Source organism: Osmerus eperlanus, chromosome 1 (genome assembly GCF_963692335.1).
Source record: "Osmerus eperlanus chromosome 1, fOsmEpe2.1, whole genome shotgun sequence".
Taxonomy (NCBI): Eukaryota; Metazoa; Chordata; class Actinopteri; order Osmeriformes; family Osmeridae; genus Osmerus; species Osmerus eperlanus.
Window position 1 is genome coordinate 16,993,567 of NC_085018.1, and position 21,874 is coordinate 17,015,440.

Genomic DNA, 21,874 nt, shown 5'->3' on the forward strand with positions numbered 1-21,874 from the left:
CACACACACACACACACACACACACACACATACATACATACACACACCCACACATTCTTCAGCTATTCCAGGTATAGATCCAGATTGAAAGCAGTGCTGTCATCACACTCAGCCAATTTAGCTCAACTCAAACGTCTCTTTTCATCTCGACCAATCAAAAGGAAAACAAGAAACCTTCCGCTGATTGGCTTAAAGTTAATTGCATCACATCCTGTGATGTGGGCAAGCTTGGGGTAATTGTGTCCTGGTATGGGAGTGAGGCATGCTGGGTAAATCTCTATGGTAAGGTGTGTGACAGGAGTGTATGGCGGGTGGAGGCGGGGGTGGTGACGGCTTGCTGCTAGGATCACGGTGGGAGTCGCTAATTCAATACCCCATGCATCATCACCCAGCGTTATGCTAATTAACTGACGTTCTGTCGCCCTTATGACAATCCAACCCCTCCCTTTCGTCTCCTTCCTCGCCTGTTCAATCCCTCTCTAATCCCCCCATGTCTCCCCATCAGGATCCAGAGCCAGAAGGGTCAGAGATGGAGAACGAGCACATCTCGTCACCAGTCCCACAGACTGACAGCATCTCATTAGATCTTAGTGTCACTTACACCACCCATTTCCCCCCTAATATACCTGACCAATTCACTGGAACGGTTTAACAGAACAAAATCATGTTGTTCCACAGAATGGAGGCAATGTTTGGAGCCAACAATTTAAATATCAGACTTGGGACAGAAGACAAGACATGTGAGAACATGGACTAACTGGACATGTAGTTTGAGAAGGCAGCTTACCCCATGCAAAGGATATGATAGCCAGCCCCAGTCTCCTGATATGGAAGATGTGTCCAGTAGGTTCACTGCAAAACAAAAACAACAAAGTTATATTGGCAATGACGCAATATTGATGTGTGTGTGTGTCATTTGCTTCTGTGTTCTTGTTAACAGGGATACCTGATACAGTTTCTGTGTCACACACAGGCACACACGCAGACCCACACGCACACACCTGTGTGACAGGGGTGACAGATGAGGCTGGACGGTCGTCACAGCAACCAAGCCGAGTGTCACGGCAGGTGATGTCACCTTGACCCAGTTTACCCTCTGAGCCACCGCTCAGCTCTCTGAACACAAGGGGAGGAGGATGAGGAGGAGGGGAGGAGGACAAAGAGAGGAGGAAGGGGAGGGGAGGAATATAGAGACCGAGGAGGAGTAGGGGAGGAGGAGGGGAGGAGGAGGGGAGGAGGAGGAGGGGAGGAATAGAGATTGAGGAGGAGGGGAGGAATATAGAGACCGAGAAAGAGGAGGGGAGGAGGAGGGGAGGAAGAGGAAGAGGAGGGGAGGAATATAGAGACCGAGGAGGAAGTGAAGGTGAAAAAGAGGGGGGGTAGAGAAGCAGCTAAAGAGGCTGGTAAGAACAGAGGAGACGTGGGACTGCTCTGTCCTCTGTTTCACTGTTTGTATATATTTACATATTGGTTTTCCAGGTGTGAAGCATTATGGGGTCTGTAATTAGAAACAGCCAGTCAGAAAGCTCTGCCGACAGTCAAGGGCATGGTGTGCGATTGGTTGTCGATCAAACCAATGCGCAACACCACCCATCAGGCTCTGGGAGGGAGCCACAGCGAAGAACAAGCTATAAGGAACCCTAAGTAAGCAATCCTGAGAGCCTATTCCTTCCTCTGACCGAAGTGTGTGTGTGCTCCCTGCCTTCTGATGTCACACACTCAAACAGAGGAATGGAGGACCGTCCCCGGGGTTTGCTGTCAGCTGATACACACATTAAAAGGAGCTTATCAAGCCTCTTCACACCTCCATCCCTCCCTCTCTCGTTCAGTCTCCCTTCTTCTCTCCGTTGCCTTTCCTCCCATTGCTTTTTTTTCATCGTTCATTTTTCCATTTGCCTCCTCAATAAAACTCATATTCTACCTTGCTCTCCGTCTCTCTCTCTCTCTTGCTCCCTCCCTCTCTCTCTCTCTCTTTCTCTCTCTCTCTCTCTCTCTCTCTCTGTCTCTCTCTCTCGCACGTGATGTAATTAGCTGGCGTGGAGATGGTCCTAATTTGGGCGTGTGGGCGCTGAGGAGGGCAGTGGGTCAGAACACAGAGACAGATGGCACCGCCACCTTCCCCTTCGTGAATCCACTCTCCCTACCTCTGCCATCGCTCTCCTCCTCTCTCCCTCCCTCCCTCTCTCCCTCTGCCATCGCTCTCCTCCTCTCTCCCTCTCTCCCTCCCTCTCTCCCTCTGCCATCGCTCTACTCCTCCCCCCCTCTCTCCCTCTGCCATCGCTCTCCTCCTCTCTCCCTCCCTCCCTCTCTCCCTCTGCCATCGCTCTCCTCCTCCCTCCCTCTCTCCCTCCCTCTCTCCCTCTGCCATCGCTCTCCTCCTCCTCTCTCCCTCCCTCCCTCTCTCCGTATGCCATCGCTCTCCTCCTTTTTTCCTCCTTCCCTCCGTCTGTCATCGCTCTTTTCCTCTCTCCCCCCTGAGGGTGCCTCTGTCCTATCGTCTCGCAGTGATGATGCGTTGGTCCCACATTCCATCCAAGGTCACAAATGGATGTCACAATTACACGCTGTTGAGTGTTAGTCCAGCCTGCCAAAGTGACATAATGGAACTATCAGGTGAATGTGACTGGATATAATAATTGTGTGACGAGCATTGCAGCATGAGGGAATTCTGCTTTATATTAAATCAGGAATAAAAGACAAATATCCCTATAAGAGTGTGAGACATCAACTCACGCCAAAGCTATTGAAGATACTTGAGCGGTCCCACCGGTATTAATTTAATTTCTACTTAAATGAAAAATCCTTCTGACTTTGAAGACATTGGAAGTGGTGTGTTAAATTGCAGGGGCTGTCTAAATGATGACTGTACACTGCAGTTTATACTTCTGCAGGCTGGCTGTCATCACACTCTGAAGTGACACCAATAACATGGCAGATTGACAATAATTAACATATTGGTGATGCTGTTGTTGCTGGATTTAAATAAATATAGCTTATCACAGGCAAATGTGACTATCGTAAAATACAGTATTGCACAGTGGCATTGGTCTGTAGTCGTACAGACGTAATATATTTGGGGAAGGTTTCTGCCCAAATGTGCTGTTTTGCTCAGGGTTAAAGCCTTAGCTTGAGGAAATAGAGTGTTTCTCCTCAAGGAATCTGGGCTTGAAATTGAGTTTGTTCATCTTTCAAAGCTTTGAGTTCATAACAGCAACACACGACAACCTCCTTCTCATCATCCTTCACTTCTCTCCCTCCCTCCCTCCCTCTCTCTCCTTCGCATCCTCCCTCTCTCTCTTTCTCTCTCCCTTTCTCTCTTCCAAATGAAAAGGCTGCCTACTGAGTAAGGTTTTTTTTGCTCGCTGAGAGACGTGGAACATATTTCCCAGGGCAGTGGTCAACTTTTCCTGGCCATTACTTTCTCTCGCTCCACAACAATGCGTGTGTGTGTGTGTGTGTGTGTGTGTGTGTGTGTGTGTGTGTGTGTGTGTGTGTGTGTGTGTGTAAACTAGCGTGTGTGGATATGTGCGTGTAGTTCAAGTGTGAGCCTCCGGCTGCTAACTCAGGACTGGTGCATGTATCAAATCAGTGGCCGGCTACAGTCTGGAACTGCCTGGGCCCTCGCCACTCCAAACCAGCCCCCTCCCCCTCTCCGGCAAGCTGCACGGCTGAGTGTCTCTAGACAGAGGTGAATTATGGGCCATGGAGAAGAGGAAGAAGTTCCACTTATTGCCTGCAGCGGAAGATTCCAGCTAGCAAAACAACAATAGTGCATTTTAAACAGAATGGAAAGAAATGATAGACCCAGAGATCTGGCTCCTATAAACAAACATACATTTCCCTGGCTTCCACTTTGCCAGCTCCTGAATGCCAATCTGTGCCACAGGCCTAGCATTCATTGGGTTGATGGCGTGGATCAGCTCCTGCCTGGGTTACCCGCAGAGAGTCCCACATAAAGCAGTGACATCGCCGAACACACACAGGCACTCAAGTGCACTTCCATCCTAGGAAAGGGTCCGTGCCAGCTGTGTAATTATCTCATCAACACCTCCCTGTTCTAACGAGCCTGTCTCCTCTCTATAACGCTCCTCTCCAGCCCTCCTACCAGAGGAGCCCATAAAAGCTTTCTGAGAGATGAGAGGGAGAAGTCCAGCCACCAGCCTCAAACACACTCACACCCCCCCTACTTTCTACTTTTCGACTTTATTCTAAAAAAGGCTGTGTTGTTCCACACCTATTCCCAGCACCCCAATTAATAGACTAACTCCAGATCAGTCAGTTGCTCACGTCGCTCTCCCATTTTTATGTTTATGCAGACCCCACTCACAACATCCTTCCTTTCACCGACTGTACCCCCTCCAAAGATCTTTCATCTACCTATTGGACCAGCATCCCTCCATCCTCTTCTCTCTGGTGAATCTCTTCTCGACTGGTATACCCCTACCCCATCAGGGTGCCCCTCTCTGTCATCTCTTCAGGCTCCTCTCCCCATACACCTGTCCATCTCCCTCCAATTTGCCCCCGTACACACACACACACCCACACACCCACACACACTGCCATCCCCCAAGCATTTTGTCCTTGGGGCCCTGAAGAGACTCCGAAACAGGAGGAGGGAAGGAGAGAGAGAAGAGAAGCTGGGAGAAGAGAGAGAAACAGAGGAGGAGTCTGTAGGGAATCAGTTTACCCCTCTTTGATAGAGACGTCCCCCAAAACCGAGTTTTCATCCCAAACATTTCATCTCTCTGCTGTGAGTGAGGCAAGGATTCCCTTGAGCGCCTGGTGGTAAACAGAATCAACAACAGTAGCCTCACAGACCTGCGTGCTCACACACTTCCATTAGAAAACACTCTTCAGATCTGGGAGAACAAGACAGCAAAACACTCCAGCATTATTAAATACCGTTATGAATCGCTGCCCGCTTTCAACAAAGCCAAAAACAAAGTGTGCCGTCTCTTGCTGCTGACATGACATCTGGATAGGTAAAGAGAAAAACAAGCTTTAAAGCTGCTGCTCCTCTTAGGCTTTTTCGAAAAAGTCAGGCGAGTTTGGTTTTTCCGAGTGTATCGTTCCTTCTCTGCCATGTCTAGAAGCCAACACACACAGTATGTCTCTATAGATGAGCTGCCTATTCAAGTACAGGCACTCGTGTGGCTCTCATTCATGTTGTTTTAACAGTCATTGCAAACGTACAGAGACTAAGTTCTTTCTGTTTCTGGCTGCATACCATTAGCCCTGCTGCAGGATAGAGAAGGAGTAGGCTACAGGGGCAGCGAGGCTCCGTATCTCCCCAGAGAGAGCAGCGTGTTGCTGGGCACACTGCCGTCGAGGCCTTGGGGCCCAAGGGAAAACCTCCACAGAAGCATGGAGCAAAGAAGGAGAGGAGGAGAGGTGTGCAAAGCTATTAATAGACACGGGATGGGGGAGTGATGGAAAGAAAGGAGGAGGATACATCTGCAAACAACCAGATAGATAATGAAGACACATTCCCCTGTGTTGGGACATCCACACAGATTTGAGCTGACACTAGTAACCAGGTGTACAGGTTTTCAAGCAATAGGACCGTTAACAAAGTAGAAACTTGCTTTACTGATTTATAGTAAGGGAGTTCAGGAGTAGGTTAGCTGGTTGTAGATCGAGGGAGGGAGAGCGAGTCCAGAAAGAGAAAAAGAATAGACAGTTGACAGAGATGCTTCATCGATACTGCTCTCTCTCCAGTCCTAATATCTTTTTCTCTTTCTTTCTTATCCTGTCCACAGTCTAGGCTCCTCATCAATAAATAAGATGAGTTATTCTCAATGTATTTCCTTTTTCTCTCATTCCCCTCAAGGCCCGGTTCTGTCGGATTGATTCAAACCTGGGAACGGCTATGTCTCTCTTTCACTGACTTTCATCTTCTCATCATTTCTCGGAGTCTCAAATGAAGACCCTTCATCAGTTAAATCTGCTGTCTATTGACGAGTGTTGTGCATGCCTTCAGAGAGGGTTTGATGTCTCATGGGCATTACTCTGTTCTTCTTGGAGTGTGTGTGTGTGTGTGTGTGTGTGTGTGTGTGTGTGTGTGTATGCGTGCGTGTGTGTGCGTGTGCGTATGTGTGTGTGTGCGTGTGTGCGTATGTGTGTGCGTATGTGTGTGCGTGTGTGTGTGTGCATGTGCGAGCGCGCACACACGGGTACAGCATCCGTGTACTCCATGCATGCTTCCCTTCCTGTCTGTAGACATGCTGTCATGCGTGTACGTGTGACTGGACCCTGCAGCGTGTACAGGCATGAGAGCGCGTGCGCGCGCGCGTGTGCGCGCGTGGGTTTATGTTCATCCGCGCAGTCAAAGTCCTGATGCTGCACGCCTGACTGCGCTACCACACGCAGTCACCAGCTGTCCGTGTGGTGACACAGTGACACGGCGAGACGCCTGCTGTTATTGGAGGCAGGCTGATAGAACACAGCCAGGGGATAAACAACACAAACAAATGGAACTCAGATGGAACACTGAAGCGTAACAAAGGATAAACTATTATCCTGTGTGTGGTGACACACTGTCGGATTAATGCGAGTGTGCTTTCCCCCCGCCGGAGACACCACTGGTGTCATCAACTTCAAAGTTGGTGTCGGAACTCAAGTCCTCTGCTTTGGACCGTATGGACCAGTCAGTGTGTAAATGGACTGGTCAGTACCAGCTGGTACTACAGTACCAACTGGTACTAGTACCATCCTGGATCCATGAGGTTCCCTCATGTCCTAAGACCTTAGATGAAGTGAGGGAGGGACTGTGCTCTGTGATGGAGAGGGATGGTGTGCGGAGAGGGATGGTGTGAGGAGAGGGATGGTGTGAGGAGAGGGATGGTGTGAGGAGAGTGATGGTGTGAGGAGAGGGATGGTGTGAGGAGAGGGATGGTGTGAGGAGAGGGATGGTGTGAGGAGAGGGATGGTGTGATGGAGAGGGATGGTGTGATGGAGAGGGATGGTGTGAGGAGAGGGATGGTGTGAGGAGAGGGATGGTGTGAGGAGAGGGATGGTGTGATGGAGAGGGATGGCGATCTCTGAAAGGACAACAGGGCGGATCATTCCCTATCATAAGGACAGACACTATCGTTTCACAGATGAGTGGAGCGAGGGATCTAGCCCTCTACCAGACAAACAGAGGATCAGTTTGTCATTCCCATGACAATTCAGGCCACCAGGTAACTCAGAGGCCAAGCACTGATGCAAGAGTGTGAAATAGATTTATAATCCTTTCCTCCAGAATTCTAGACCTTGATTTCATTTATTCAGCTCTTTTCCACCCTTCCCTTCCCTCCCTATCTCCATCCCAGCCTGTGTATAGGCTATGCATTATAAATGCTTTGGCTCGGTCAAGAGAAATGGTTTGCATGTGGCAAGCATTAATATCATTGTGCACAGATGTATCCACGCATGCATAGATGTACATGTGCAGGTGTGTGTGTGTGTGTAGGTGTGTGTGTATCTGTCTAAGTGTTTGCATGAGTGTCCATGTGCGTATGTGCAAAAACGTCTTTATTGGATGAAGTGTGTATCCACCTTCTCCACCATCTTAATCACATTAGGCCTGTGATTTATGGCCAGATTACCGGCTGTAAAATGTATTATTTCCTTGTGGAGACAGTAGAGCGAAAGAGATCCATCACTTTGGATCGCACTGGCTTTGTGGATCACTACATCATTTCTGAACAGCAAGGTTAGCAGAGAGCGTCTTCAGCCATACACAATCATTGACTCTACATATTGCATTTTACTATCCGAACACACATAGTTTGTTACAGTAAGGATGCAAACAAAGAAGAAAGCTGGGTACGGCTTGTTCTGTTTGACCTTATTACTGCCTCCCTTCCTTGGCAAAATAGCAATTGCCACGGGTTGCCAGGTTTGCCAGCATTTATCAGAGAGTATTAGACCTTCGCTAGTCTTCTATTAAACTTAATGAACATTTAAATCCTCTAATGGATTGAGTGGAATTGAGAGCCACGATTTATCAGGAAGGCACTGCCCGCCGCTGTTGATAAAGACACTCACGAATTGACTGAGAGACACTTTTAAGAGACATGCCATGTTTTCCCTCTCCATTCTCTCTGTTTTATCTCAGCTTGAGTCTCTTTTGCTGTCTTTAAATTTATAAATAAATATATATATATTTATATATTAATATTTAGCTACTAATATACTTTTTCCCCCAAAATACTTTTTCCCCATTTCTTTCATACTTTTAAGTGTTTCTTGCATTCAGGCGATGTGAGGTATTTTCCTCTCAGTGTTGTGTTATGAAACATAAGACAAGTCAGTCTCACCACAGCCTGATCTCAGTCATTCATCAGTCCCCATGAAGGGAACATCACAGTGATCCCACCAGGAGGGATGCGTTAACACAACCACTACAGCAGCCCATTATAGAGCTGTCACAAACCGCCGCCAACCATCTCTCCGCCTCACTCTCCAACAGACAGAGTGAAGCATCTCACAGCCCACAAGCTAGGTGGGCCAATAAATAAATTAACAACTTTACAAACAGCATTGGCTAGTATACCCAGGGCACAGGGCAGCTGAACTCAGCCCAACCTGGCCGCAGCCTCTGGTAATGGGGGAGAGATCTCAGGAGAGTCCCAGGCTTCTTAGGCCCATCTTAATCAGGGGTAAGCCACAGGTCTGGAAGGTTTGAACACCTGCTTGTATTGATCTATTAGTTCTGGCATATTCTGACTGACAGTCCTAACAAGGCAGATCTGATCAGACCCATGCTGAGGTGCTACCTTACTGTGTGCTCCAGCCAGCACACAGTAAGGTGACTTCCATATGATACTGTGCCAGACAATAAGTCCAAAATCCAGAAAGTCTTTGATTATTGTAGGGTAAAAACACCATTGTCTGGAAGTAGCATTAATGTTGCTTACATATGGGTTTAGCTGATTTATCTCTGTGATATGAATGACCTCTTATTGTTCATAGATGTACACACACAAAAATGCAGCACAACTTTGTTGTGTAACTGCAAATCTCCACACTCTTGTTATCTCATTATGGTAATTCTAGTGTAAACATATCCAGACTCTGCAGTTTACCAACTACTTCTCAGTGACTTTCTCCACTCCTGGGTGGTTCACTGTGATAAGGTATTATTCCTGTAGTGTGTCTTTTGCACACTTCCTATCCTGCTCAGCCCAAGGCAGTGTGTATCGAGGGTTTGAGTCCCACATCCCCCTCTAGATAAAAAGCACTATACTAATGAGTGAGCATGCTCATTAGGTATGCCTTTCCTTCTCTACATGGTGGAGGTTGTGTCTCAGAGTACCGGGGCCTGCAAGGAGAGTTCCCCGGCTCGAGGAGACAGAGCAGCATTCAGGGGTGGAATCAGGGACACCAGCACACATGGGCTGTCAGAGAAAAGAGTACAGATCACATCCCAACTTCAACAAACTATGCATCAGTGCTAGTGGGAGATTTGTAAATAAAAGGAACTTCCGTTTGGATTGTTGAAACCTGATACAAAGTAAACTTTTTTTACTTATTTTCTGTGTAAAACTGCAGTTGTTTAAAATGTAGTAGATTGAATGTATTGCATACAAATAGAACATTAACAAGCTAATTAGCATGAAACAACAGTAGATTATTAAGACCCTGTTCAGTGTTTTCTCATGGCAAATTGAGATTACTGAGATAATATTAGCTAATAGCAAAAAAGCTATTCTCAGCTGTTCTCATTTGTCAGCTTATCTGCTAAGACAGAACAGTAAATTGGTTTGATTATACTTACCTCACAATTATTTTTATTTTTTTAACTTTCTGCAGATGAAAGTATGTAGATTTGTAAATTTTTAAATATCAAACGTTTCTTTCACTATTTACAATTCCTCAGAGTTTGTCTTCATGTGAAAATGTTGTGGTTAAGATGTTTCTTCTTGTAATGTTTGTACAACTTGGGTGCCATTTTCTGTGTAAGGTGGTTTCATTCCAAAACACTAGTACCATGACATCAGTCTTCTACAGTTTTATATGTGAACCATTTATTGTACACTGTCTGTCAGAGGAGGTAAAAAAGACAGAGAGAGAGAACACGATAGAGAAAGAATGAGAGTGAGAGAGACAGAGAGAGAAGCAGGGATATTCTACAATCATGTCGTGGAATTACTGTGTCTCCAGGGTGGAAGGGGATTTGCGCCTGGATTTCCAACATTGTTTCTGCTGTTAGAGAAGCATTCAAGTTGAATGTGTACGCATAACATACTCTGACAGACACGTCCAAAATGTTATGTGTCAGCACAGAGAAACACGCATCACAAGCACTGACAGCTCAGCATTTTCCTTTGTTTTTTATGTACATTTTAAGACGTTTGTGGGTGATCTTCTTTTAATTTTTCCTTTGTGTTATGACATAAAATGTTCAGTATGATACTGAAAAACGTAAATTAAAAGTGTTTTGAACTGAGCCCTTAAAAGATAATTAAGTAGATCATCACATTTTTCCCACAGCTAAATTACAAATTATCCTTTTAACTACAGCAATTGGAACTGAATTTGACTCAACAAATCAAACCAAACCGGCATTCACTGTTGCTTTTAGCCAAAGTGTTGGTGGTTGGAAGTGTTAGCCTGTGTTTGAGCCTGTGTGGATGGGTGTGTTAAGTTAGTACCACATTTGAGTTTTTCTTCTAGTCAGAGAGTTGAGTGAGGGCCGCCTGTCTTCCCAGAGAGCCTACATCTTTCTCCATATATTACATTTTCTTATTTCCTCTAACTGTCCTTTCAAAGGTTATCTTCATTTTCATATACTTGTAATATTTGTAATTGCCCCCTAGCTAAACTAAAGCAAGAAGTGAAATTAATTTCGAGGAACAATTTTCTTTAGAAGCCACTTTGACTTCCAACCAAAAGGGTTTTTAAAGATTAATATTTTATAACAAAATTTAAGAGGACAAAACTCCTTTTTATTCATTTTGTATCTTAGATTTATTTTTATACACAATTATTTTTAAATGGTACATGAAGTAACGGAAAATATACTTTTTTATGGCAAGTATGAAATGTTACACTGATGTAAGCTGTTAATATATATATTGTTATATATTGTAATTGAAAATGTGTAATTTAAATTACTGCCACATGACAGGTCAAGTCACATGTCATAAAAAGGTATTTCAACTGAGCTGCTAAATAAGCATAACTTTATTTATTTTTTATTTTGAATGATTTAAGGATTCCATCTCGAATGTAGATCAGAACCCATTCCAAACTTAAGTGACTACATAACTGTAATCTCTGCGTTAAGCAGATGTTCATGTGTGCTTACAGATAACACAATTGTGTCTATATCATCTATAACATCAATATTTGACTTGCTTGTGTGTGTAGCCTTGCGTGTGTGTGTAGCCTTGCGTGTAAAGGAGCCTAGCCATCCTGCTTGAGAGCATGTGTGTGTGAGACCACCATCCTGCTTGTGAGCGTGTGTGTGTGAGACCACCATCCTGCTTGTGAGCGTGTGTGTGTGTTACCACCATCCTGCTTGTGAGCGTGTGTGTGTGAGACCACCATCCTGCTTGTGAGCGTGTGTGTGTGTTACCACCATCCTGCTTGTGAGCATGTGTGTGTGAGACCACCATCCTGCTTGTGAGCATGTGTGTGTGAGACCACCATCCTGCTTGTGAGCGTGTGTGTGTGAGACCACCATCCTGCTTGTGAGCATGTGTGTGTGAGACCACCATCGTTGCAGGAGGGGGACCGTGGGGTTCAGCAGCCATGGCGATGTTTCAGACTAGATCATACACAGCAACATAAACTGTAGCAGCATGAAATATTATTACTTAACTACTGGAAAGAGGCAATGAGAGTGGCACGTGGAATTAAGTGCGACACTTTTGCCCTCCCCTCCTCTCAGTACCTTTAGGGAGACAGTACCTCCTGTCTCACCCCCACAGCCCCTCCTGTCTCACCCCCACAGCCCCTACTGTCTCACCCCCACAGCCCCTCCTGTCTCACCCCCACAGCCCCTCCTGTCTCACCCTCATTGAGGTCTCTCTCTCTCTGGTGTTAAACTGATGCTGCCAGTGGGGCCAGAACTCTGGCAGCCACACCAACGATGACTCCGCTCTGAGTCTCAGGAGACAGGACCCACGACAAGGACGCGGACCCTGTCACTCACACTCCCTCACACACACTCACACTCCCTCACACACACACACACTCCCACAGCTCTCTAGAGGACAACAGGGCACAATGAGGATGAGTGACATTAGTTTACCATATGACAACAAGGCTGTTCTGTCACAGGGATGGCAGGATGGAGGACAAGAGAATGAGACGGAGAGAAGTAAACAGAACCTTGTGCTTCTGAAGTGACCTCACTATGTTCGGGTTACACGATGATTCTGGTGCAATGCTTTTTTAAGTTTCCTCACACAAACGAATACACAAGGGGCTGAAAACGATTACCAACCAACTTGGATTGTTATTGGAGGATTGAGTGTAGTATCTGTCTGGTGGTGTTCAGTCAGGCAGTAACCTCAGATCCTGTGCTGTCCTTGTTTGACTCGGGCTCTCCCAGGACACACCATTCAGCCTCTCTCTAAGCATACACTTGCCACATTTTTAATGGTTATGGTGATAATTATTGTCAATTCATTGTTATAACCCGTGTGGTCAAGACTGGTGGGAGCTTTTAACTGTGGTCGAGGACAGATGCTCTGTCACACACATAGACACACACACGCAAACAAGCGCACACACACGCAGACAAACACACAGACAGACAAGCATATATGCATGTACACACACACACAAATAAAAGCACACACTCAGACACACACAAAAAATCCCACAAATTGTGACAGCATATGCAAGCAAACATAATCAACCAGTGTGAACATAAAATGCAGACCGAGATAACAGCTTTTTGTATTGGGGAGCAACTTTCAGCAGGCTTGTTTCAAAATTAATCTTTACATATGTTAATTCCTGCTGATGGCAAAATACACAAATAATTCATGCTGCTTTCATACAAAGGAATGACTGAAACTGTTATTCATTCACTCCGTTTTTTGTCCGACAAACGCACACACAAACTTATACACACACACTCAAACACACACAAACACACGCACACAATGTAACCTTACCTTCGTTGTTGTTGTTGTTAGTTCCCGCGGTGGCCAGTGCTTGTAGTGATGTAGTCCATAGAAGCAGTAGAGCTGCAAGCCAATGGTCTGAAGCCATGGTGCTGACTAACACACACACACACACTACCGATCCCTCTCTTCCTCTCTCCTCTCACTCCCTCACTCTCACTCTCCCGCTCTGCCTCTTGCTTCCTCTCTCTGCGTCCCAGTGTCTGAGCCGGCACAGAAAGCATGTGTGTGTGGAGGAGAGTGTGTGTGTAAGGGCTGCAAGCTCATTGGGCTAGAGTTAGAGACAGCCTCTGTGGCTCCCAGTCTGTCTGCTCTCTCTCTCTTACGCATACACACATAGACATACATGCACACTCACCAAGTAGCCAGGGGGAGGAACCACCCAGTCTATCACACTCCTCGCAGCCAATTAGAATGCACAATTTGGCAAGTCCTTTAACCAAATATTCTCATCATAACACACCTGCTCATTCTCTCAATCTGTCTGACCAACACATTCGCTCTGAGTTCTAGCCCTGATTGACCATGACGCCCCCCCCTCTCTCTCTGTCTGTCTGTCTCTCTCTCTCTCTCTGTCTCTCTCTCTGTCTCTCTGTCTGTCTTACTCTCTCTGTCTCTTTCTCTCTCTTTCTCTCTCTCATCATTCCCTCTCTCTCATCCCTTGTTTCTCTCTTAGTCTCCCAAAATCTTTACTCTACCACAATCTGGCTCTGTATATATGTGGGTATGCAAATCCAGGGTGTTTATGAGTCAACAGAGTAAACAATAAACACAAATTATTACAGTAAGTGTGTTAATATTTCATGTACACATTGTTCAATACAATGTTCTCCATGGAGGTTATCTGATCCAGTTCATATCCTGGGGTGCTAATTGGTCTCTGAGACTTGGGGACAGCAATCACATAGTCAGCTATTGATTCCTGACAGTGTTGTACTGTACATCACAAACAATATATTTGTGTGTGAGTGTTTGAGAGAGTGTGTGTGTGTCTCATTCAAGGGCAATGATCAAGTATTGATTCCCCTCAACAGAAGAAAACTTGGCCGAGCCGTCACACTGCGACTCATCTGACCAGACGGGTGTCTGATACCAGAGAACACGTACGTTAGCCAGCAGACATGAGTTGAACTGCAGCTCAGGCTAACAGACATGCACGGCACAGGAGAAGGAATGCTGGGTAATACTAGGGTCCTCACCTAGAAACCTGAGGGTGCAGAGTCACATCATGTTCTGCTCTACAGAGCTGTGTATGCATTGGTCAGTCTTCACCTCACTCATCCCAACATCTGTTTGATGCTCTGATGACATTGTGTGTATTGTGATGCTGTTTGTTATTGGGTGTGCTCAAGCCTTTGGCGAGAGCACAACCTTTGTTCTCTCACATATATATTATTATTATTTCTTTTTGCCCCCCTAAAACTCAGTCAATATTTGGCCTACATAGACAACCTAGGTGTCAAAAGTTTCGTCTTGGTAGCGATTGAGTTGCTTCTATTGGGATTTACGTTCCGTTGCATGGTTTAAGTGGAAATTACGTTTTTGTGGCGAAAAGTGAAGCTAACGGTGGCTAACTTGCTAGCCACAGTCAATGACGCTACTTACGTCACTAACGTCACGAAAACTCGCGTGACTACCTCTAGCAGAACATTAGTTTAGCAGCTCGTTAACTTCTGGGAAATAGCTAAGCTAACTGCTTTACTGCAAGGGAGCTGCAGAAACGCCACAAGCAAAGAGGCCAGGGTGATAACTATTTACTAATTTTACTTTGTGATATGACACACAATTGTGACGTGTAATGTACAATATAAGCTGATTTTATTAAGGAAATACATCTACTTTCGGAAACAGTAGTCTACTATGTCACTGAAGTATTAGCATCATGACATTAGCCTCTGTTGGCCGGGCAACACATACTACAGTGGTCTATGATGCATCTGTTTTCAATCGTTAAAATAAACATTCCTCACAAATACATTTTCGTTGTAGGATTTATTATGACATTACATTACAAGTAAACGATTTGTGGGTGAAATTATCATTACCTGTGGTTTCAAACCAGTGTTGCTCACTGCAACGCTGTAGCCTACGCGAGACACTACAAAAACATCTACACAGCTGTAGGAAGTCAAACGGCGACAGAACATGTTCGGCACTCCCCTTACTTAAATCAAAAGTCTATCTAACTACTAACCTTAACTTCATTGCCACAGCCTAAACTTTGTCAATCTGTTCATGAAAATAATTAATTTCAGCCTAAACCGTACAACGGAACGTTAAATCCAATTCAACCAACGCAATCGCTACCAAGACGAACACAGCAGTAGTGTACTGTACTGTACAATTTACCGGGGCAGCTTCTCCACACAGGGCTATATCGCACTTGGCGTTGTTACTGACAATGATCGCTACCAGTGAGCTTTTTATGAAAGCGATTTTCCACTAAATAAATGTCAAGCTTATTTACGTTTTTGGGGGCATATTTTCAGTTAGCAGATGGTACTGTTTGAATCGCGATTCCATCTTCTACTGCTGGTAACGTCGTAGAATAATCTTCAAAGGGGGTTCTTTATTCATGAATGAATGCAATATGAGTAGGCTAAATGCCTTAAAATATCACGAGAAGGGAAAAACTTAAAAGGACGTTTAAGTCATAGAGATTAGGTCAAATTTTACACCGGTCTGCCAAATTTATTCGTTTTGATTCAACGATGAGGCTGCCTCTTGCAGGGGAAATGAGAAGACATCTATTTCATTCTACACTTCACTCGTATTTTCAGTTGTAAATGAGCAGCAAAAAAAATCTTTTGAATCTATGTAATCTTTATGAATAATAGGTATGCATTTTTATATAAAATATACAGAAATATCAGTTGTAAAAATGTCATCCAAAAACGGACCCCTGTGCAACCGACGCAAGCAAGCACACCCTACAATTTCCCCAGAAATTGTACCCTCTCTAGTTATTGTTTGTATTGTTTATACTGCTGCACAACCAATTGCCCCTCCGGGGACAAATACAGTTTTGCTTCACTTCATACACACAAAGTAAGGGAAACCCGTTTGAGTTATGAAAACTCCAACAGTGTCCCGTGTACATGCAGCTGGCCGGAGGAAGAGAGGGAGGATGAGAGGGAGGAAGAGAGGGAGGGTGGAAAGAGAGAGGGGATAGAGATAGGGAGGGATGGAGAGAGAGATGGAGAAAGGGAGGGATGGAGAGAGAGAGAGAGGGATGGAGAGAGAGACAGAGAGAGAGAGAGAGAGAGAGAGAGAGAGAGAGAGAGAGGGGGATGGATGGATGGAGAGAGGGAGGGAGGGATGGAAAGAGAGAGAGAGAGAGAGAGAGAGAGAGAGAGAGAGAGAGAGAGAGAGAGAGAGAGAGAGAGAGAGAGAGAGGGGGGGGGTGGATGGAGAGAGGGAGGGAGGGATGGATAGAGAGATGGAGAGAGGGGAGAAGGAGAAGAGTTTCGAATGCCAAATGCAGAGAGTGGTGCGCCTGCCAAACCCTTCCCCCCGTGCAGGGAACACAGGGGGGGTCTGTGTGAGTATAATGGTCCCCCCTCATCATGTGCAGGGTGCCTAGAGCCTACGTGCAGCATCCGACTGCTAACACACACATATGAGCATCTTGAAGGAGAAATGGCCATTAGTCAACTGTGGTTCATCAGTCTTTGGGATTGTGTGTGTGTGGGTGTGCTCTCCTGTGAGGCTACTCATAAGGTAGCCACACATACCCTCCTATGTGTATGTTTTCTTTTTTGTGTGTGTGTGTGTGTCATTTCTATGTTGCAGCACAGCACTCTCCTATCTGCCATGCTGCCCTGGTTTTGTACACTGCAACCGAACAGGCAAAAACTTTGCTGATCATTAGCAATGATTTCAGTTTTTTGTGTCACGCACAAGGCTCAGCCTGATTCTTTGTGTGGAGAGAGACCCACAATTTGCCACTGCCACACAATCAATTATTCTCTCTGTGTCTTTCAGTTCCACAGTCTTCAACACTATATGAGTTTGACGATTCCTCGCTTTGATAAACAAGCAGAGTGTCTTACGATAAGAGCAATAATGGTGCTGTTGTCATCCTGCACTAGCAAGTTGATGAGCAAAAGTGGGGGAGCCAAGAAAGCTGCAATGGAAGAACTATAAATAGGATTACTGGGATTCAGATGGAGGAAACATCTGATGGTGTGAGAGGTATCAGTTAGAATCAGAGTGGGTGTGTTTGTGCGTGTGTGTGTGCATGGGTATGCGTGTGTACGTGTGTGTGCGTGTCCTGTTAAAAAATACCGCAGCTCATTAAATCTTACTTTCCCCGCTCCAGCCTTTATGTTTGTATGGTGTTGTTGACAGGACATGGATAAAGTACACTCCGATATTCACCCCTGTGAAGTCTAATAAGGAAAAGTAGTGAGGAGAAGCAGAGGATGGATGGTGTTTGTGTGTGTGTGTGTGTGTGTGTGTGTGTGTGTGTGTGTGTGTGTGTGTGTGTGTGTGTGTGTGGATGCACAAGACAAACCCCCATGACAGGCATATAAATACATGCACATGGACTCACCTGGGGGGGTCTGTGGGCAGCAGTTGGCATGGTAACCTTGAGTGTGTGTTTGTGTGTGTGTGTGGGGGGGGGGCAAATGGAAGGGGTCAGTGTGTAGTCCTGTGTCGCTGGGCTTGCTGGTGGGTGTTGCTAAATATAACCCAGCAGAGACAGAGATGTTATAGTCGTGTGACAGCTTAGGGGGCTTCACCAGTCCAATTAAACATCAAATTACATAGTCACATACCACCTTGTTAATGTAGAATAAACACTGGACAGATTGTAGAGTACTGAACTTGCTGAAGCTCATAATGAGAGAGGGGGTTAGTGAGTTGAGCAGATTACTCTAGGGTCAACAATGTGCCACCTCACTGGAACAAGACTTTGAAAGGATTTCTCCTATTGTCCTCTCGTCCTCCCCTCTCCTCCCCTCTCCTCCCCTCTCCTCCCCTCTCCTCCCCTCTTCTCTCCTCTCTTCTACTCTCCTTTACAGCTCCCTCTCCTCCCCTCTCCTCTCCTCTCATCTGATCCCTTCTCTCCTCTCTCAGCAGGAGTCTTAATCTCCTTATCTCTCCGGTGTTCCGGTTTTAGAAGGTTGTCCCTCGTTTCTCTCTTCCTCCATCTCTCCACTCGTCCCTCTGTCCTGTCCTCCCTTCTTTAACATTGGGTCAGTGACATCCTTATCAGGCCAGCTAGCTCAAGCACTTCTGGGCCAGAGGTGCTCTGTTAGACCAGGAGAGACTCACCCTGTGTGACACATACACTCCACACACAGTGAGATGTACACACACACACACAGTTCATCTATTAGGTGCCCAGATAGTTATGTTTTACTCAAACCCCATCATATAATTAAGCTGGAAGTAAGTTGACAACAAGATAAAATGCAGCTTGAAACTATTGTATAGATTGGCCAATGATAATTCAATGGAACTTGCTTACTTATAAACCTACCGCACTGCAGATAAACGAATACTTCCTCCAGTACAAGGTCTAAGTGACTGTTGTGCGCCAATGAAGTGTAGAAGCTCTGTCCTGCAGACTGAACAAACACTCATCATGACCGTACTGTCTTAATGAGCTGTGATAACTTTTTCTAATTCACCTGCTCATGTACCGCCGACTGCCTCTAACATCTTCTTCCTCTTGATTGCATCTGTCCAAAAGTACCTGTAGAGGCACTTAGATCTGCCTCTATTTGCTAGATCAGAGGAGGAACTAAATCAAAATTCCCTAAGATGAATCGTGACTGAGACTCACTGAGACTAAAGCAAACACTGGCAACAAATGGTTTGAACAGATTATTTGAATGAAGATGAAGTCTTTAGATGAAGGACTGCAGAATAGAGTCTTGTTTACCCAACATGAATCAGAGATGATATGTAGTCTAGCAGTAAGTCAGTGCCGGCTGGTATGGGTGAGTTTGTTACCACGGAGATGATCTAGGAGCAACAGAGACCGTGAGAGGGTCTTAACCAGACGAAGCATCAATAATGAGGTCACAGTGATTAGAAAGTGTGTGTGTGTGTGTGGGGGGGGGGGGGTTAAGGGGAGTCAGAATTGTTGGTTCATTAAAGCAGGATAATTAGACAATGTGTTTTCTGATTGGCTTTCATACAACATCTGGTTCCTGTGACCTTTAAATGTACTGCCTTCTCACATGTGCGCAAACTGTTAGAGCCTCAATTTAGGTTACAGTAATACGGGTTTGAAGAAAGGTCTTCTTGCTGTATTATAACCATTCTGGATTGGAACATTAGTTCCAGTTAGTATTGTACAATGTGAAAAGAACGTCTTCAGTTTAATTTCTCAAAGCTTTCTGAGGAAAGACAGTATAGGGACACAGGAGAGTTGTCATGGATGGTTCTGTGACTCTATCTGACCCAGAGAGTTGAAGGACTGACAGTATCCCCCAGAGACACAGCCGACTCTATGACTCAGGGGGTATTGCTCTGAGAATCTCTGCTCGACGAGACAGAGAAGGGAAGTGTACATAATTATGATTTCAGCCCAGTGAAGGAATCTGCTCTGGAGTGTTTGCTAAATGAAGGAGCTAATAACAAAGTCATCAGGGCTGTGACACCTCATCACACGCCTCCCCTCTGGTGACTCCCCCAAACACCCTCCTTCTCTGGATAGAGACATCTAAGGACAGCCTCTCTGTCTGAAACAGGGGATTTGGAACCGAGCAGAAGGATAATTAGGGGAAGCTATCTGTCATGGTACCCTTGGGTTTCACATGGAGGGAACCGTAATGTCATTTCATTTCTTTCTCTTTTATAAATCTCCCTGCGCCCAATTTCTGTTAAGTACAGAATCAATACTGGACAAATTTAGTGGCTGATAAGTTGTGACGTCCTTTCTGTGTGTGACCTATCACTTTGGGGAGGTGGGTAAGAGCCAAACACACATACGTACTCCGACATACACACAAACTCACAGACAAACACGTCTGCACAAGCACGTGCACATGCACACACACCAGACACACACACAAACACCTTTATAGGAGAATAAAGAATGGAGACAGAAATAGATCCCTCTGTTTCCTGACAGGCACTCTGTCATTAGGGAGGAATACACTGCTGAGACGACAGGATCTCCTCTCTCTCTCTCTCTCTCTCTCTCTCTCCTCTCTCTCTCTCTCTCTCTCTCTCTCTCTCTCTCTCTCCTCTCTCTCTCTCTTCTCTCTCTCTCTCTCTCTCTCTCTCTCTCTCTGTCTCTCTCGCTCTCGCTCTCGCTCTCGCTCTCTCTCTCGCTCTCTCTCTCTCTCTCTCTGTCTCTTCATCTCTCTCTCTGTCTCTTTGCCATTTCTCTTTTACATAATTTCTCATTCTTTCTGTCCTCTCCTCACTCTCTTCCTCTCTTTTCCCGCCCCTCTCTCTATCGATGATCCTTTTATCCCTGACACAGTCTCACACAAAAGTGTTTTCAAAACAGCAGCAGAGGGAGAGGAAGAGGAGGAGGAGGAGGAAAAAGGTGAAATAAAGATGCAGAGGAGGGAGAAAGAAAATGAAGGAGAGAGAGAGAGGGGTGGGTTAAAAAGGGCCGTCACCAATCCACTGAGCTCTTTGTCACTTCGAGAAAGAGAGTAAAGAGTTCCCGGAAGTGGGGATTGTGGTATATGTGAGTGTGTGAGTGCGTGCGTGAATCTGTCTATCTTTGTGTGTCTTGGGAGTGTGTTTGCAGGGGGTTCTACAACTAGGGGAATGTGAGAAGCCGTGGGAGGCTCGTAGGAGGGTTGCATCATGGAAGGTAGGGTCAGGGAGAGTTCAATGGTGAGCCCACAGACCCTGGAAAAATGCTCAGAATAAGGCACACATCACATACACACATACACACACATGCTCCATGAGCTAATCTCAGAATGTATTCTACTAATTGTATAGCATGCCAAGTATAGAGCTAATGCCTCTTTCTAAGAGACAAAAACCAGACACTGTAAATCCATTTGTGTTGTGTGCATGCATGTGTTTGTGTGTGTGTGTGTGAGGGGGGGGGGGGTCTGTGTGTGTGATGTGTTTGTGAGCTAGTGTATGTGCTTGGTCCAACCTATTCACAATGGTCTGAAATATGTTTTTCATGTTCAATGTGATGAATCTCAGCATATCCACAGAACTCAGAACTGTCTGCACTGTGCAGAGTGATCACTGTTGTCTTTTTTCTACTTCCTAACATGCTTTAATGTAAAAACAATTAGAATATAGGTTCACATCAGGACATAGTGTCCAACGATCTTAAAACACGTAAGACTTTACCTCACACAGCATGAGCACAGAATCCCAAGCATTGTGCGTGTGTTCCTACACGTGCATGTGTTCATTTCTGTGTGTGTGGATGAGTGTGTGTGGTGTGTGTATGTGGTGTGTGTGTGTGTGCATGTGTGTGTGTGGGGGGGGGGGTGCGTGTGTATGTGTGTGTCTGCGTGTGTGTAGGGAGGAACAGTAGAGTAATGTTCTCTAGAACACAGCTGCTAAGTGACAACAAAAGGCCTGTCACTGTGATTAATGGCGAGGGAAGTCTCTGTGTGTATTTCATGTGTAGTACTGTACACAATGTGTGTGTGTGTGTGTTTGTGTCTGAATGAGTGTGAGTTTATCTGTGTGTGTACATGTGTTTGTGTCTCTGAGAGAGACAGTTATTGATTTACGTTTCTTATGCTCACAACAGGAAGCTACCTAAAACTAGATGGGGTAAAATCACCTCACCGATT

General features: G+C 45.5%; 1 protein-coding gene across 2 annotated transcripts in view; it reads right to left on the reverse strand.

The window, feature by feature from the left end:
* Nucleotides 1–13,363, reverse strand: part of epha8 (eph receptor A8) — a 40,121-nt gene extending 26,758 nt beyond the window's left edge. Inside the window, exons 1-2 of one of the 2 annotated variants that reach the window (XM_062464485.1) lie at nucleotides 13,119–13,363; nucleotides 788–852 (exon numbers count right to left, since the gene is read on the reverse strand). In XM_062464485.1, coding sequence (XP_062320469.1) covers nucleotides 788–852; nucleotides 13,119–13,215 — 162 coding nt within the window. In that variant the 5' untranslated portion in view covers nucleotides 13,216–13,363. The remainder of the gene's footprint in view (nucleotides 1–787; nucleotides 853–13,118) is intronic. The other variant, XM_062464487.1, reaches the window with a different exon arrangement.
* Between the last annotated feature and the right edge of the window lie 8,511 nt (nucleotides 13,364–21,874).